The 18,789-nt window shown below is 45.2% G+C and overlaps 4 protein-coding genes and 1 pseudogene across 4 annotated transcripts; 3 read left to right on the plus strand and 2 right to left on the minus strand.

Moving 5' to 3' along the window:
* The first annotated feature begins 12 nt into the window (after positions 1-12).
* LOC112460757 lies at positions 13-4,497 on the plus strand (annotated as a pseudogene).
* Positions 4,454-5,625, minus strand: LOC112460751 (ER membrane protein complex subunit 4). The gene is made up of 3 exons (XM_025025576.1): positions 5,438-5,625; positions 4,859-5,130; positions 4,454-4,786 (listed from the first exon to the last, which is right to left on the minus strand). Exons 1-3 carry the CDS (start codon positions 5,503-5,505, stop codon positions 4,590-4,592), a joined length of 537 nt encoding a protein of 178 aa, XP_024881344.1. The 5' UTR covers positions 5,506-5,625; the 3' UTR covers positions 4,454-4,589.
* Positions 5,626-5,809: 184 nt separating this feature from the next.
* On the minus strand, positions 5,810-13,642 carry LOC112460745 (rapamycin-insensitive companion of mTOR). Its single transcript, XM_025025562.1, has 9 exons — positions 12,786-13,642; positions 12,640-12,684; positions 11,967-12,123; positions 8,630-11,881; positions 8,319-8,448; positions 7,852-8,219; positions 7,500-7,602; positions 7,319-7,426; positions 5,810-6,965 (listed from the first exon to the last, which is right to left on the minus strand). Exons 1-9 carry the CDS (start codon positions 12,844-12,846, stop codon positions 6,552-6,554), a joined length of 4,638 nt encoding a protein of 1,545 aa, XP_024881330.1. The 5' UTR covers positions 12,847-13,642; the 3' UTR covers positions 5,810-6,551.
* Positions 13,643-13,648: 6 nt separating this feature from the next.
* On the plus strand, positions 13,649-15,736 carry LOC112460750 (hydroxymethylglutaryl-CoA lyase, mitochondrial). The gene is made up of 2 exons (XM_025025575.1): positions 13,649-13,738; positions 13,841-15,736. The coding sequence occupies exon 2, from the start codon at positions 14,350-14,352 to the stop codon at positions 15,352-15,354; it is 1,005 nt and encodes a 334-aa protein (XP_024881343.1). The 5' UTR covers positions 13,649-13,738; positions 13,841-14,349; the 3' UTR covers positions 15,355-15,736.
* Positions 15,737-15,874: 138 nt separating this feature from the next.
* Positions 15,875-18,594, plus strand: LOC112460748 (periodic tryptophan protein 1 homolog). The gene is made up of 11 exons (XM_025025573.1): positions 15,875-16,078; positions 16,142-16,200; positions 16,555-16,670; positions 16,756-16,932; positions 17,045-17,152; positions 17,263-17,437; positions 17,519-17,677; positions 17,762-17,870; positions 17,931-18,021; positions 18,109-18,342; positions 18,407-18,594. The coding sequence occupies exons 1-11, from the start codon at positions 16,010-16,012 to the stop codon at positions 18,565-18,567; spliced, it is 1,458 nt and encodes a 485-aa protein (XP_024881341.1). The 5' UTR covers positions 15,875-16,009; the 3' UTR covers positions 18,568-18,594.
* The last annotated feature ends 195 nt before the right edge of the window (positions 18,595-18,789 follow it).

Below are 18,789 nucleotides of genomic sequence, written 5' to 3' on the forward strand. Positions count from 1 at the left end.
ATACATCCCCCCTCTCTCCCTTCCGACTGTTGCTATTTCTGTCACGTACATACATACATACATACGCGCGATACTCACCCGAACTCGCGCTCGCACATACATACATACGTGCCGTTGCGTCTCCACGGACTCTACGTGCGCGGTGAACGCGGGCTGACACCGAGTCGCGAGTCGCAACGCAATTGGAGATCGAAGTTTGTAAACTGGTCGGGGTCTCGCGCGCAAGGAAGGTCGAGTGCGGGACGGGTTGTTCGACGAGATCGGCAAAGTGCCACCGCGCTTCAACGAGGTGGAGGAGGCGATCGCATCGATTAATTCTCCGACAGTGACCGTGATACTACGTATCAGCAGCGAGCGACAATGCCCGTGATTATGGATTGTTATCGTCAGTAGCGGACGCTACGCGTGAGGCACTGTGTCTTCTCTCGGCATATACATATATATATATATATCTCGCCCTCTCTGCAGTCTGCCGCTCCTTTCCCATCGCGCGAGAAGCGGAGTAGGCGTTCTCGAGGCTCGAGGCTGAGATTTGACGTCTCCTGTCACTCCGGGAGCCACCGTGTGTAAGCGTCCCCTGTGTGCTCCGTGTGCGTACGCGCGCGGTGTGAGTGTGTGCCTTCGTTCGTTCCTTTTCGCGCGGCCTTCGCCGAAGAGACGATAATTTTCCCCGAGCCGAATCTCCTTTCGAGGAAGGAGAGGCGAGCGCACCTTTGTTTATCGGTGGATTCGCGTCGCGTCACGTCGCGCGTCGCGTCATCGTTCGGTCTCTCGCTCTTGCATCCCGTGTATTCGTTTCTCTGCCCCCCTCTCTCTCTCTCTTGACTTTGTCAAGTAGCGGGCAGCGCACGTAGGACAAGTACTCGCCTGCGACTCCTCCAGGGAGCGGAGGGCCTTGATCTCGAGCTCGCCAAGCTCGCTCTGGAACTTGATCACCTCCCCCTCTCAATCAAATCCTTAATTAGCTATCTGTAATGTGCAAGTACAGCAAGGAAACCGGGAAGACCACTACGTCGACAATTAATCTCGTGCACTCGAAAAGGAAAGGAATTTTCATACACATAAGAGAGATGCTGAACGATCCGATAAGCCAACGAAGTCAAAGAAGCTTCCTGACGTTTCGCTTGTACTGAACGGCTGAACGGTTGACAATCTGAGCAAACGTATCTAGAATTCGCCTGAACAGCGAGCAACGAGGACTCGTGACGGACCCGTCGCGAGATGTCAACGTTGTAAGGCGGGCAAACCCAGCCAAGGGGGTCCCGAACGCAACACACCTTCCAGATCTCCAAGGCAGGAGCCACAGTTTCTTCGCGTAATCTGAGAGATCGCTACTGTCATCAGGATGAAGTTGCTGGAGAATACGCAGTTGGAAGCTATAAACAGTGCCTTGTCCATCCAGACTGGAGATAGCAAGATAATTGGGAGGTAACGCGAATCAAACACAGGCCTTGTTATCTTTAATCGATCCTACATACACTTATCTTGAGTCGTCTCGTTATTATTTACATCGCATATTAATCTTTGTCGTTGCAGGATCGAGAGTTACTCCTGCAAAATGACGGCCAATGACAAGCAGCTGTACAAACGATATAACGCGGAGCAGGGAGGTACGCCGCACGATCTGCAAGCTTTATCACCACCGCAGACATTCTTGGGAACGTCTCCGGCTCAGGGATGCTTGAGGTATCTTGGGGGAGATATCTGTCGTTAAACACAGTACTCGCAGAAATTTATGTCATTCGGTCGGTTTAATGCCAGCTAACTTGATTTACGCTTAATTTTTGAGATAAGATTTCGTTACTCGCTCGTACTTGGTCATAAGTTGATAACGCTGTCATTTCGATGCGCAGTCGCAGCGTTTCCGGTGACGAAGAGGGTCCACTATGCGACACAATCAGCAGGAAGACGTTGTTTTATCTCATCGCCACGTTAAATTCAACCTTTAATCCGGACTACGATTTCTCGGACGCCAAGAGCCACGAGTTCAGCAAAGAGCCAAGTCTCCAATGGGTGATGAATGCGGTCGACGGTAATCTCAACGCTACCGCGGGCGAGCACTATCGTTCGTTACGTTCCGCTCTTTGGGCGGCCGTTGACAAAGAGATATCGTTGCACGGATGTGATATTTACAGGTAAACACTCAGCTGTTAGCGATCGTCTTGCTTTAATGTCAAACAAAAAAATCGAACGTACATAATTCTAAACATTGAGTTAAATTTCGTCCTTTGATGTCAAGTACGGTGCAGATTTTTTTTTAAGTAAGAATAATGTGAAATAATGCGAAAGAAACTTTCTTTACAGTTACAATCCAGACTTTGCGTCAGATCCCTTTGGGGAAGACGGATGCCTGTGGTCCTTCAATTATTTCTTCTACAACAAAAAGCTGAAGCGCATCGTATTTTTCACGTGCAGAGCGATAAAGTAGGTTTTAGAACAAGGTTTTAGAACGTTGTTTCCCTTTTTTTTTCTTTTAACTTTGTAATGCAATTTATCCGTTTTGCTTCGCAGCCCTCTCTACGTGCCGGACTCTGGAGTTGGTAGTGACTTCGCCATGGATGAAGATGACGAGGACGGCTATTAGGTCATTCGTCCGCGTACACATACACCATGTACACACACACACACACACACATACATACACACGAATTCATATTTGCAATTCTTAGCTTTAAACTTTGAATCTTCGTACTACTCTGATTTTCATTCCAAATCAGTCGGAACTATTTTGGATTGTTTTAGAATTTCTGTGTTTGTCAGTCATCACTAATACGTCGCTCGCGACAAAAAATCTCTTTCTTAGGCTGCGTTCCAGAACCACGCTCTTAACGCTCGAGCGTCGTTCTATCTTTGTTACTTACAGAAAGTTGAACAAGGACGGAGCACGTTCTTTGCGCTAAGAGTGTGGTTTTCGAACGCAACCTTAGATGATAAAAGTCTTACTTTCGTAGTTTATTAAGCGATATATTGACTTTGCTACACCTTTTAACGAAATCTCTCGCGAGAAATAATTTCTTTTAAGGAATTATATAGATTATGGCCCGTATTCTTCATTCACTTTTATCGAAAAATGTGCGCATTTATTTCTGAGATTCTATAGTATATGTAACGTAAACTATATACTAATTGCGCGCATTTATGATAAAAGTGATCTGAGAATACGGGCCTATATATATATTATATATCATATTATATATATCTCTATGAAAAATCCTTACAAATTTATTAGAGCAAGCTATAAGCTATAAGGATTCCTCTCTGTCTTTGTGATCACGTTACTACTCTTGACATAAAATTAAACATATATTTTGAAGGCAAATTGTACGTAATAAAATCCAATAATAACTCTGTTATATGCAATATTTTCTCAGTCATGTAATAACACTATTCATCTACAATTTTATATAGCAGTCTTTATGTTACTTAAATATAAAATTATTAGATTCGTTAGAAGTGTACCAATATATTTTGATTTATTTAATCTCTATCGTGTTAAGTGAAATATTGAAATAATATAATAAAAAATGTAAAATTTCATAAAATTGCGCGTTCTCTCGATCTCTGGGTTAAAACGGCTCTGGAGCAACGGAAATAACTAGACCTAGTTACAAACCAAACCGTACTTCCTGTCACGAAAGTAACCAGCGACTCTTGACTAGCTTTTCATGTGTTTCTGATCATGTTCACGCGTGTTTTATGCTCGAGTATACGTCAGTGCACTTCTGTCTGAATGTTTGGGTATTTCGCGAGTGTCAGCGCGGACGAGATTCTCGGGTTAGACAAGCCTGCATTGAGAACCTTCAATATGCTCCGGTTCCTGGTATGTAAACAAAACTCGTGATTTCGAAAACGCGTTGTAACGTTATAATGACTTGCAGATCAGTCTGAGCATTGGAGTATACGCCGGAATATACATAGCCCAAAATTATGAGGTACGCAGGTTTCGATAAGATAAGAGACGTTCTTGCAACTTTGATTGATTTATATATATAACAAAATAAATATACGTAAGTCGCTATCGGTTCCTTTCTTCATGCAAGCAACGATATTTCAATTTTGTTCCGTTATCCGTCGCATTCGCTGTCTCTCCTTCGAATCAGCCGAAATTGAAAATCACGTAAAGTGTTAAGTACGCCACATGAAGTTCCTAATAAATACTTTGCAACTTTTTGAAGCTGAATTGTTTTTTCCACGGTTTTTCAGGTGCCACGAGTGGATGAGCCATCGAAACTATATCAGCGAGTAATTCAGTTTCTAGAGGAGAATAAAAAGAAGCCGTAGCGTAGCGTATATCTCCTCTGAACCCCTTCCAATACTAGAAGACGGAACGTATACCATTATCGATACGATGTAAATGTAAAAATTTAGCTATATCTCTCAAGGAAACTCATCGATATACTCATATGTCTGTATATATGTATTCAAGTAATGTACAAAGAGACATAAGCCACACTTATTTTTCCATACTTTTATTTTAATAAACAATATTTAAACGCATGACACGCATGTCTTTACAGTATAATTTAGCTATAATTCACGTGGGCGCGTATGCCGAATACTTACAATGCCGCCTGACCGACCCCTTTGCATCAAATGTACATGAAACCCCCGCCGGAGTATTCCACTCTTGTTTGGGGCTCGACGAACGCCAGCCAGTCGGACGCGTGCGTCGGTAGCAGGCCCATCGACTGACATTTGTACAGAGCTAACGCGATATTCACTAACTGTCCTAGGAAGTACACGAACTTTTGTCCGCACGCGTGTGTACCTTCGATCACTTTGAACGCTGAGCAGAGGAAGTGTGTGATTATAGAACGGCGTTGAGCATTTACGCTTGACAAATTTCAGATCAACTCACTTTGCTGAAGCGTGAACAGCGCCTTGACCGGCTTGATGATGAGCATCCCGACCATCATGATGGGGAATATCGAGACGGAACTACCGGCCATGTACAAGATAAACAGATTCATAGGTACTTGTTTGAGGGGCCCCAACGCCAGGTCCCAGGACTTCTTTATTATCAGGTGATTGGAGTCGGTCTCCCTCATGTACTCCACATTGTGAAAGAGGGAACCGGTAGGTGTATAACCTGGTGGCGAAGGTATCTCCACATTTTTTTCCTGTTTCGTTCTGCGAAGACGTTTTTCGTTTATTAATAATCACTTGTGAAACGCCAGAAAGGCGGAAGGCTGCTGTTCTGTCCAGCAGCGTCCTTCAATCGAGGGTAAAATAATATTCGGGGATTCGATCGAGAAGATAGAGAAATCACACGAAAAGTTGCAGAGGGTAAAGTTGGAAGGAACGGACGCGGCGCGTACTTAATATTTTATATAACGTTAATATTTAATACGCGAGTGGCTGTCCAACGTCGGCGATCGAAATACATTAAACCGACACGTGTACTCCGGATAAAATCCGCTCCGATTAGGTTACGTACCTGTGCGAAAAGTCTAGGGCCCACTTCGACCGCTTGGAACCTTGCTTCGAGCTCGCCGTCATCGTCATCGGGATTATTCGCGCTAGCGAACCCGTATTATTGTTTGTCTCCTCGACAAATGATTATGGACGGCGCACGATGATGCGAATGATCGGTGACATCCGGAGCGGAGAGATTCGTGGTGGACGATCGCTGCGCCGACTAGCGGATTTCTTGAAGAACGCAGGGCGGTAGCGTCAATGCCGTCAATAACGGGGTGCCTCGACCGGCAACGTCGAGGAAATTGGCGGGAATCGGGAACATGATAAACTGGGTGGAGAAAAAAGGGGAGATGCGAGATACGTAGACATTTGTTGATATTCCACACATCCTGCTCCTTTTTTTTTCATCTTTTTTTCATCGTATACATGATACATAAATTAATGCGTATAAATAGAAATGAAATTGTAATATTAAGTATAAAACTAGCAACGTGTTACACGGTCTCTCGTCGCATCTTTCGCAAAGAAAAAGTCTCGATTGCGACATTAAAAAATAATGCAATATATTACAACGGGACATACGATACAGATATATAAAATACGAGTTAATCGGTCATCAACCCGCGGACTACACACAAAAGTCTGAGAACAGAGACTTGGGAAAGTCATTATTACATTGAACATTTCTCCTTACATTTGTATTTTACAATTTAACAAACAGACTTGAATTTTGATTTTATAATCATATTCTATGTCTGGAATCTCTCTCTGGAAAAAAATTCCGCTGAGAAGTCTGCAATTTTACGAGACCCGTGTGATAAAAATATTCGGCTGTCTCCAAGAGAGTGTACAAAAACATGTGTAATCCTAGGATTAATGAATAATTATGTAGAGATAGACGCGAGGCGCGCAAGAATAAGAAACATTTGAAATATACGTAAGGATACGTCTGATTGCCGGCAGTGTGTGTATGTGTATGTATGTGTATATATATATATGTGTCATTTATTATCTTTATATATATCATTATCATTTTAATACAAAATATGTACACACAGCATACGCGCGCATGCACGTACGCACGCACACACGCACGTACGTACACGCGCGCAGTCGTGATCGTGAATTCGAAACTACGAATCAAGGCTGATGGCAGTGTTTGTACCTGATACTTTTAAAGACCTATCGGAACTCTTTGACAAACGTATTCGCTCTTCTGGCTTTAGGATCTCGGCTATGATTTTCTCATCGGTGCGCCGCTCTTGCGACGGACGCACGACCTCCGGAGGCTTCTTTTTACGTTGATGTCCGGCGTTGCACGATTCGCTGCTGCCGCCGTCGCCACCGGTCGAGGAGCCCTCCTCGGCAACCGACGCCAGTTGCGCCGTTTGTATCTCAGTCAGAGTAAGTCTTCCGTTAATCTTGCCCTCCGTGGGACTTACAGACTGCTGCCGAGGGCTAGCCTCGGAGCTAGGAACAGGTGATTGCAGAGGATTCTCCTCCGTGCCAATCGGTATCTTCAGGATGTTGACTGGTTCGACGTAGAGCTGCAAAATCACAAGTTATCTTGCAATCGAAGAGAAAAAGGGAGGCTCATGTATATATCTTAATTTTCTTAAGTATATAATACTTGTGTAAGTAAATCTAGAGGGCGGGAAGAAGCTGATAATAGAACTGATAATAGACAGGTTTAATATAGTTATTGGCTCATAAATATCGTCACGCTAATGACAAGTTTAGAAACGAGTTCTTCGAGCTTTTATTATTTTTAACGATTCCTTCAACCGATTACCCGTTGCTCCAACTATAAAATAACGCTGACGCAAACGCTAAGCAATCACGAGAATCATGCGATTACGCGAGTGTCGGCACACGGGAGCGTGCGTCGGAAAGAACTTACCGCATCGAATGGAGAATCTAGAAACAGCTCTTGCAGAAATCGCCGCGCTGGCATTCTGTACGTACCGCTGCCCAGGCGAGCAGCTACGTCCGAAAACAAGCAGGTATCCTACAAAAAGCGAACATGCGTAAAAGACACTCCTGCATGTAGGAGACATCGGAAGGAACAAAACGTACGATACCTGAAATTTTTCGGGATACCGCTGTCTCAGTCTAAGTAACGATTGACGACTGTAACGATACCACACTGGGTTTGCAAGGCGTTGAGTGTGTCTAAGTATTTCTCTGTACAAACATGACCGAATTAGATACAACGTAAAATTTCGTTACATTTTGATCATTCACGTTTAGACGTGAAAAAAACAACAAAAAAGTACTTCATCTTAATTGGCATTAATTAAGAACTATAATTCCAAACTCCTGATTTTATTTTTCTCTCTACCTCTCAAGCGATTTTTTCATTGCATTTCAACTATATTTATCTTCTACCTTTAACGTACGAGTACTCTGCTAAAAGATCGCGTTTTCGTTTACCTTCGCAATTTCATATCCTGCTCCGTACCAGCGTCTTTGCCACTTTTGCCGTGATAGCAAACGAGACACGTGCGGCAATGCTCGGTATCGGCGTCGCACTCCGAACTGGACTCCTCGTCGATCTCTGTCGTCTCCAACTCGGACCTGATACTATCCTCAAGAATGGTTGGCTGGGATGGCTGAGGAGGCTCGGGGAAGATCGTGAGCAGTTTCCTCGGCAGGCAGACACCCATGTAAAACATGTTCTCGTTGTCATCCTCCGGAGGAGGTGGCGTCGGTGTGAGAACCGCGTTCTCCGCAATCCAGCTGCGGGATGAATCGTACTCCGACAGACTCTGCAGCGAGAGACGGCCGTCTAAACTATACATCTGCAAGAAAAAAGAATCGATTGTTGTCTATCGTGTTGTTTTTTTTGCAGACGCCGTTGAATCGTGTTTCCAAAGGTGTAGGGATGATTTTTCACGTACTTCTAAACTACTTTGAGAATAACTCGGTCTGCGATGGCGTTGTAAACTACGTAATCGTGCATATCCTTCAGCATCTTGTTGGCTTAGTCTTTGAATACTTGAAACAGGACTCGGGGTTTCGCCTCTCTCTCTGAAAAACAGAAGAAAACACAACATTATCTTTCTTCAAATTTTAAGTAAAAATAAAAGTCAAAAAATTCTTAAGCTATGATATTTCGACAATTAAGTTTCCATTTAGAAAATCCACTTCAGATTAAAATGATTTTAATCTTTTCTCGATATGTATTTTCGTCTTTAATCGATTCACTTACGAAAGGAAGTATCGTCGCGCCTCGAGATCCGTGGCCGCGCTTTCGGATCGATTCCTGGTGCGGCGCACAATCGGCTCGAGCAGTTCCGGTTTGCCGTCGCTGAGGCTACGGTGATGTCGCTGCACAGGAATCGGACTTGGCATAGGATATCGGGTCGAGGGCGGTACCACGGGCCAGTTGTCACCGCGTCGATGCCTGACGCACGGCCAGTTGAAGTTGACCAGCGTGTCGGCTCCAGCTCGCGTGGTGCCGATCAGACTAAGAGCGTACATCGCGGTGGCGCGTACCGAGTAATACGGGCACGTTTCCGCCATGTATGTAATCATCTCGATGATACCCAAATGGCTCAAGTGTTCGACGCCCGCGACGGACGTGCCCGCGTGGCCGAGAGCCCAGAGAGCCGATTTGACTTTGAGAATGCCGCCGTTCGGGCCGACAAAGTGGTCGTCGCGCGACGACTCGGTCTCCAGCCTCCAGCTTCGCTCCGGAGTAGTGTGTCTGGAATCGTCCACGCTAGTCTTACGACGAATCTCCATCAGTGACTCCGTTCGCGGTTGACTCGTGGTATCGCGCGTCTCGTTCTCCACCGTTTCGTAATCGGGGATGGTCTCGAGGCGGCTGCACTGTTCGACGGCTTCATCCGTTCCCGACTCCTCCGACATGATACAGACATCGTCGACGGCAGCGGAGGCTGCCGTCGCTGCTGCCATAGCGGCGAGACGATTTGTTCTGGTACCTCGCGAGTTGGACTCTGAATCGCGACCGCCAAACTCCAGCTTGAATCGCTGCAACACTCGAGCGAAACGCTGTATCACGTTGCGACGTAACAGTAATTGCATCCCCAGATCGTGCTGCGCCAGCTGACCGATCAGATGCGGCGGCACGTAGATATCCCGCGGCGTCATCACCACGTCGCTGGTGGGCCTTCTCTGGTAGCTCCCGGTCTCGTCGCGTTGACGACACGTCAACGCATCGTGCATCTCCCCTTCCACGAGACCCACGTATCGCTCGGCGAAACCACCGGGCCCGATCCACTTCTCCAACTCCTCGGAAGGTGCGGCGAGACTCGCGAAACCTTGCTGAAGAGAATAAAGTCGGATCTTCAATAAATAACCCTTGTCGCCCAGATGTTGCAACCACTTGTCCCAATCGCGTGACTGTCCACCCTGTTGCAACAATGCCTCCAGGTACTCGGTTTCGTCGCAGGCCTCGTGCAGCGCCTCCAGAGCGGCCAACGCCACGGCTGTGTAGCTGTCCGATAATCGGTCCGCTAGCAATGTCATTGCCCAGCGTACGGCATCCGTCATTCTGGCACGAAGAATCAGCCGTAGGAACTGTGTGGTGTAGAGGCGCGTGCTCCACAACGTCGCCTCGGAGATGATCTTGCTCAGAACCTTCCTGTTTGGACCGTCCCGAGAGTAATCCAAGCTAGAGACGATCAGTTTGACGTAGCAGTCGTGATTAGTGGCCAACGCCAGATCCTGCAGCTTCTCCAGCAGGTTGAAACTCTTGAGAACCACCGTGCCCTTGGCCGAATGACTCAACTGACCGAGAAACAGGAAGTACTTCTGGCAACACGTGGTGGACATGTGACGCGGCGAGAACAGGCAATCGTGCGCAGATTCGGCGGTGCGAATGTTGCCGATCTGCTCAGCGATGTCTTCGATCAGCTCGTTGAGCAGTCGCGCGCCTTCCGGTTCATGCAGTTCCAACAAACAATTCAACAAATCGCAGCCGGCGAGAGTCGCCTCGCGTGCCAACGTTGCGCTCGTGCCCAGCTCGACTCTGCTGTAACCGTTCCACGACGGTTTAAAGTAACGCACGAGTCGTTTCATGAACAGCCGGTGATCGGAATCATGAAGGATTCGCGTCGCATCTTCGCGCGATCGTAGAATCGCCCGCACCACTGGCCAGTTCCAAGCAAGAGCGTCCTTCGAGCTGAGCACCTGCGCATCCTTCAGCAGAGGCGTGATCGGCGACTCTCTGCCAATTCGCAGCCAGTGCCTGCCGGATGGCCGTTGACGCCGCGGCAGAATCGGACGTAGCCAGGTGCCTGCTTGAAGGATACGATCGAGGAAGAGACTCGCCGGGGTCGGCCTACGTCGCATCATGGTGTGCATTCGCTCGAGAATGGTGACCGCCGCTAATGCCTGATGCTTACCGGCACTCGCGTGCTCCAATAGATTAGGCAATGGCGGCGTAAGGTCGCAGAGCTCGGATGGTAGAAGAGAATGCGCGAGGTGCAACAACGCACCTAGCAGTACCGCCGCGCGCACCGAGATAAATGTGTCGCTGGAGACAATGGTTTCCGCGAGGGCTCGGTGCAGACCGCATTCCAGAAGAACATAGACCAACAACGCCGAGTGTATCTCCGTGATGTTGGGACTATGCGACGACAGGGATGGCAGGATGAATTTCCCTTCGGCGGCGACAAAGCCCTCCGACAGCTTCCACGAGTCCCGCGATCTGCTGGGATCCACCGCGGCCAGCGCGACGTCTGGTTCATCGGTCCACGTGGGCAATGGCAGGTCCAGTAGCTCGTATAGTAATTCCAGAACGGCGCCGCGCACCTCCAATTGGTCCACATATAGAATATCCGCGATGGCCTTGAGACCCGAATTATTGTCCGGTCGGCAGAAGTGAAGGACGCCCGGATACGAGCGCAGGATGCTCAGCAGGGCTAGTTTACTGGCGGCGAATCTTTGTTCGCGCTCTTCCTTGGTTCTCTCCATGCTCAAGGAATGGAGCTCGCAGTAGGGCGCGGCAAAGCACAGGAGGGAGACGCTGCCGCGCGTATCGGGATTATTCAGCAGTCGCAGCAGCACCCCGACGACGGATTCGACCGCGATACTACTCTGCCCGGTCATCGCGGCCCTGGCCAGCGCACCAACGCCGCCGCAGCTTATCAGCAGATTCGAGTTCAAGACACCCAACTCGCACAGGACCGCTAGAAATGCTTTAAATGCACGATCCCTCTCCTCTATGCCACCATTCGTTAAACTGATCAGGGATCTCGCTAGCACGGAACTAAAATGCTTGGGGGCTAATACCAGGATCCTCCTGACGAGTCGGAGAGCTTGTATCCTCTCCATCTCGTTACGCAGGTTAACGTCCATGCTACGCGCCAAGAAGTACGGGTACTGCAGCCTGTTGATCGCGACGACATCCTGCTCCTTCTTGAGCATGTAACGGACCGCCCGTAAGGCGGCGGCGCGCACCTGCGTCGCCTCGTGGACCAGCGCCACGCGTAAACTGTAAAAAAAAACATTGTTACGATCGGTAATTGACAATCAAAGTCTTTAAGACTTGATAAATCTAGTCGTCAGTGGATTCTTACCAACAGAACAGATCCTCTGCTGAATATCCATAATCTGGCGCGTCAATTTCGCTAATCAACTTAACAATAGCATTGAGATACGCTAGCTTCTTTACGCTTGGAACATTGTGCCGCTGGCAAAGATTAGTCAAGACCTCCTTAACGTTCTCCTTTAATCCTACAAAACATAAAGTGTTTCTTCTGGTAAACAATTCGTAAGGAAAGAAAATAACAATCGTGCCTGTTTTCAGGCAAAGAAAGACCAGCTAAAATAATTGCGCAATATTGTCATACGGACTGATCTGAAAACGGGATAATAAAGTTTAAAGCAGAGTCGACTGACTGGTCCCCCAGATACCGTCTCTCTTTCTCTGACCTTTTTCGTTTTCAGTTCAGGCCGATATGAATACATTCTAAACTCTCGAATGGCAAGAGATTCGTATCATTCGATATCGTTGGAAGGTATCGGCATTTTTCGCCGTTAAAAACACGCAGCGCGAACCGGTCGCCGATCTCGGGACCGAGACGTCGCGCGGCGACGTTGCGCAACATTGCGTGCTCGCCAGGCGAAAGGTAAATAAATAGACGGAAGTGCGAGGCTGCGAGGCGGTCCCAAACGGCCGTCGTCGGCGGAGAGGGAGAGGAGGGTAAGATCCGCGACCGCGGGTAGGCATAGGCAGGTTAGGTTACTAACCTCTTGACAGATCGAGCTGCACGCAGTTGTCCTCGTCCTGGCGGCCTGCAATCAAAGAAAACAAATCAAGACGCGTCGGAGTGAACGCTACGTATCGTCGCGCGATCGACTTTCAATTATCAATTGCAATTGCCGTGCACACGCACTTCGACGAGATCGGCCGGTGCGTAGGCTCCTACCCCACATCATCCAATTCGAGATTGCCATCGTCCGACGTCCGACCGGAGCCCGGGCTTAAACGTTCCGCGGTTCCGCGCGACGTGGGTCGTGGGTTCCACTTCAGGATTCTCTCCTGTTTCAACCGTCGCGGTCGCGCTGCTCCCGCTCGACGACGCTCCTCCCGGTGCGTGCGTGGTCGTCGCGCGTCACCCGCGCGTCGCGATATGTCATTCTTGACCGCGAGCGGGAGCCGCGGGAGCACCGAGCGTACGTACGTACGAACGAACGAACACGAACACGCGAAGCACTACGAACGCAAGCGTGCAGAGTTCGTGCGTGCATGCGTGACTGCGTGAATGGGCGCGAGGGCACGCGATAGCGCCCTATCGACGAACGTGTCGGCCGTGACTCCGGAGCGTCGCGCGCGTCACGATTCACGCGCGTCGAGCGGAACGACAGCGACGTAGTTGGTAGTCGTCGGCAGTCGTTGATCGCGACTCTACTCCGGTGCTACCGCGCCGAATAGCCGACGACGGTGGCGGACGAGGACCCGTCGGAAAGGAGCAAGAGGACGAAAGCGAAGACGACGACGACGACGGGAACGGCGGTGGTGGAAACGGGGGCGAAATCTCGCGGCGCCGCGCGCGCTTTCGCCGCTCCGCTTTCGCGCTCCTCCGCATGCCCGGCTGGCGAAGACGCCGCGCGTGCGGTGGTACCGCGTACCGCTCTCTCTACAGTCGGAGTCGCTTATACGCTCGTCCGTGCACCGCCCACCGACGTGAGAAACGAATTGAACGGGTCGCGCACCCCCCAACCCCCAGTCCCCACGAGAAGTGTGAAGATAGACGTAAGGGGGGACCGTCAAGTACGCTACGTTGTTGATATGAGAAGGATGCGGGAAATGCAAATGTGCAACAAGCGCATTGCATGCAACGTGCAGGTATCTTTGATTGGAAAAACTTGAGTGATTAATTAATTTTTTTTATTTAAGAAATTTTTTTTTTCTGAGGTTTTAACTCTAATATAACATTTTTATTTTTAGAAAACGAATCTTCTAATTGGACAGATCGGAAGTTATTTGACGGATGCGAGGTGAATTCTGCACAAAAGGTGCCGCACGAACTAAGGGCGATTTCAACCAAATTTCGAAAATTAGAAATTTCTAATTATGCGATTTATTGTTCTCAATCTAATCTTTCTTCTCACGTGTCAAAGAACCGAAACTAATTCCATGTTAACGAAATACTATTATCTGCGATAATATGTGTAGTTAATCAGAATTTGATTGATTACTCCATAGCCCTATAAAAAGCGTAAACTTTTAAAATTCAACAGATATATTTATAAAAATACCGATCTCGGAATAGAGACATCTTATGGTTATTGGTAGAATTGGGGAAGTAACTAGATAAACAAGCTGTTTTTTAAGCCTTTTTAGGTTCGAGCGACTCCACTGTACAGTAAAATTTGTAAATACATATATAGTGCGATATATTTTTAAATAACGCGATATTTCATTTTTAATCAGTTTCAATATAAGTTTTTCTCACAATGCTAAAATTACTCTCGAAACGGGCAATATTGCCATCGAGCGTTCATAATCTTCGTAATCACGTCCAAAGATATGCGACGAAACAATCCGGCGATTTCGTAAAAATAGTCGAAGTTGGACCACGAGACGGATTGCAAAATGAGAGGAAGATGGTGCCTACTGAAATCAAGGTTGACTTCATCAATCGTCTATCGGCGACCGGATTGAGGAGCATTGAAGTTACGAGTTTCGTGTCTCCGAAATGGGTCCCTCAGATGGCCGACAACTCGCGGGTCTTTCAACGAATTGAGAAGAGAGACGGTATATCCTACCCAGTACTGGTACCGAATCTGAAAGGCTTGGAGAGCGCTGTCGCGGTAGGCGTGAAAGAAATCGCCGTGTTCGGTGCGGCGTCGGAGGCCTTCTCCAAGGCGAATACCAATTGCTCCATCGAGGAGAGCGTGAGGAATTTCAAGGTGGTCGTGGAGGAGGCGAAGAAGCACGGCATCAGGACCCGGGGTTACGTATCCTGCATCGTCGGCTGTCCCTACGAAGGCGAGACCAAACCGGCCACTACGGCACATTTAGCTTCGATAATGTTAGACATCGGATGCTATGAAGTTTCTCTGGGCGATACCGTAGGCGTAGGGTCGCCGAGGAAGATCAAACGCGTCTTAAACGAGCTGCACCACGTTTCCTCGAGCAACATGAGTTGTTACGCGCTGCACTGTCACGACACGTACGGCCAGGCTTTGGTAAACATACAGGCGGGTCTCGAAGATGGTGTAAGAGTCTTTGACTCTTCGGTCGCTGGACTTGGTGGATGCCCATACGCTGCTGGCGCTTCGGGAAACGTCGCCACGGAGGATCTACTCTACTTCCTACGGGGAGAAGGATTGGAGACCGGCGTAGACTTTGATAAAATAGTGGAGATTGGTGATTACATCAGTAACGAGCTGGGCAGAGCAAATCATTCAAAGACTGCGCTGGCTGTACTTGCCAAGAAGAATCGTCAAAAGTGCTAACCGATATTTAATATTATATTTAAGGATACTTTCCAGCAAAAAGCATATGTATAGATAAAATGTCATACATATATATATTTGACTGTCAAAATTCGGGACTTTGGAAATGTTTTATTCGTTGACAGTGTGACAGTGTCACACAGTGCCTGTCTGATGTGCTCTTGCTGGAAAGCATCCCAAATTTTACAAGACGGAACCAAAGCATTTTGCATTCCAAATAACAACTACCAAACTTATGTATATATAATATGTATATATAGATTTTATAATTACCGACATTTTTGTATATTTGTACAAATGGGATTTTATATCAATATAATTGTACATTGGATCTTTGAAGAAATATAAATGTTACATGGTATTGTGACATATTTTAATCTCAGTCAACTGCATTTATTAGCACACCATTTTATGAAAAACCACATTTATTTGAAATAAACATCCACATTGCCTCCATTTTCAGGAAATATAGAGAATATACTTCTTATAAGCGATCAGCATTATTGGCATCACTGCTTCTGCTTAGAGGAACACGTGCGGCGTGTGGGTTAAGAACCTAACCTCGATTCTGCCTCGATAATTAGCGAGCAAGGAGGAAGCTTGGTAAAAGTTATATTTTGAGCAATATTATGCATTTAACAAATTTCTAATAAAGATGGAAGCGAATATCATATCTTGTACCACATGGGTGAAAAAAGGCGTTGCCGCGGCCGTTCCGGAGAGGGTAAATAGTTTAACGATATTTATATTATACCACATTTGTCAAAAACATATATTTGATTTTTAGGTTGAATTAAGGCCCGATGAGCTCGAGAAGATTATAAAGGAGACGCAAGCCACTTTGGAGTACGTAATAAAATAATGCGTCTCGTGCAAATTAGTCATTTAAATAATTATATTAATTTAAATAACACAAATTTGTTTATTTGAATTTACAACTTTGTCTCGTTTTATTTTTATAATATTTTCCAATATTTTGTCTTCCGTCGAGAATTAAATTCCTGAGTTTGAATTTTTCAATTTGTAGTTAACTTCAGATTGTTCGTCTCCTATCAAAATATCTTCTTCCGATAACTTCAATGATTTTTTAAGAACGTTGAAAGGCTCATACTTGAACCCTCTGTTATACATCTATTGTTTTCTTGCAAGAGCAAGATATAATGTTTAAAAATTAATAAATTGTAAAAATTCTTTTTATAGAAATATTGACGATTCTGACGAAGATGCAGCTGCCTCCAAAGCACAGTCTAATACAGAAAGTAAAGGAGAATGTTCAACAGCTGATGAATATAACTTTAAAACTTATGATAATGAATGTAAGGGACAAGTTTTTAAATACTAAATTGCTGAATATGTAACAAAAATGTATTTATATGATTCTTTATCTTTGTTTTGTTTTAGCTGGCAATATGTATTGTCACATCAGTAATTTAGCTACTTTTGCCGGAGATGGCAAAGATCCTCTTGTAACAAATGATGAAGAAGATTCGGATAAAGAGGACGACATTATCAAGGCTGATGATAATTTGGTGTTGTTTGGGCACGTTGCGGGAGACGCTAGCATCTTGGAAGTATTTGGTTTGTATAATATTGATTAAATAAAGCAATCTTGATGCTAGATAATTTTACTTAAATAATTATGTATATAGATTTCCTGTGGAATTTATGATAATTTTTTATATAATTGCAGTATACAATGAAAGAGAAGGATCTTTTTACTGTCATCATGATATATTGTTACCTTCGTTTCCATTATGCATAGAATGGCTTAACTATGATCCTACCAATCCAAAACCAAGTGAGTAATACAACGGCGCAATACATTAGAATTATTTTTAGAGAAATTATGCACTATATTAGCTGTAGAGTAAAAGATATATAGTTAAAGATTTATACTTGTGTTTTTAGGTAATTTATGCGCTATCGGTAATATGACTCCCATAATTGAAGTATGGGATTTGGACTTAATAGATTGCTTAGAACCAGCCTACAAGTTGGGTCGTAAACCAAGTAAAAAGAAGAATCAAAAACGCATCGGTCACAAAGATGCAGTTTTAGATGTGGCGTGGAATCATAATTATACGTTAGTTACTAATTTCAGAAAAATATAATCAATGCAATAACTAGTTTTATAATTATTAAGAACATAGAAATCTTGTTGCAGACATGTTCTAGCTAGCGGTTCGGTCGATCGGACAGTCTTATTATGGGACTTGGAAAATGGTAAACCTGTGAACAAACTGGGTCCGTTCGGTGAGAAAGTGCAAGCTCTAAAATGGCATCCACAAGAAACCCATCAGTTATTGATAGGTTGTGCAGACAGGTATGTTGTATGTTTGATTATCTTATTACGATGTGAACATTTATATCATATACATAGATATCTGCATGTAATATTTTTTTTCAGATTAGTAAGATTATTCGACTGCATGAACGAGGAACTTGTTACAAGCTGGAAGGCATCGGGAGAAGTGGAAAGAGTGTTATGGAATCATTATGACGATAATTACTGTATTGTACGTTTTACATGTGTTCTAAATTTAATTTTCGACATATCTATAACAATTTCTTTGCAGGCTAGCACGGATAATGGTTACATAGAATACTTTGATGTGAGAAAACGGAAACCATTATGGCAAATTAAGGCCCATGAAAAAGAAGTTACAGGTAAATAAATCTTTTATTACCCAACTTGTTTTTTTTATAAACATATGCATTATAAGTTCATAAATTTTGCTTTTAATTTTTGTCCAGGTCTTTCTCTTAGCACATCGTGCCGAGGCCTGTTAGTCTCTTGTTCGAACGATGGTGTAATAAAAATGTGGGATATAGATCAAAAAGATCCTACTCTTATATGGGAACAAACGAATAATCTGGGCGCTATACAATGTCTCGCGGCGAACCCAGATAATGGATTTGTATTTACTGTTGGCGGAGATAATAAAGAGCACAATTTCAAAGTGCTGGATCTCATGGAGATATCTACGGGTATGTACAAATAATTTCTAATGCATTTAAGTCTCATTGAGTTAATTGTTATTTTGATTAATAGTACGAGAGAGATTTGTGAACCGCGTCGCGTCGAAAAATTCTGTGAAACTTGAACGAGAAGAGGCGATGGACGTCACCGAAGATATGGAAAATATGGAAATCGAAAATTCGGAATCGTCGAACAAAAAAAGAAAATTGAAGAATGTACAGTATAAAGATTGATTACAATCTTAATTATATTACATTAAAACATATTAAAATAAAATTTCGTAGAAATTGTAAATAAACGACACTTTTGTTATGCGTTTTTTAATACAGTTGATCTATAACATTGGCATAAAAATTGTTTAGGATAAATGTGTTTACATATCTAGTTGATTGATCATTAAAACACCTTTTGTTTCCGTTTCTCGAAAACATGATTTATTGTTTCCCTGTTAACAG

This window comes from Temnothorax curvispinosus, unplaced genomic scaffold, assembly GCF_003070985.1.
Source record: "Temnothorax curvispinosus isolate PA1 unplaced genomic scaffold, ASM307098v1 QBEX01010790.1, whole genome shotgun sequence".
NCBI classification, from domain to species: Eukaryota; Metazoa; Arthropoda; class Insecta; order Hymenoptera; family Formicidae; genus Temnothorax; species Temnothorax curvispinosus.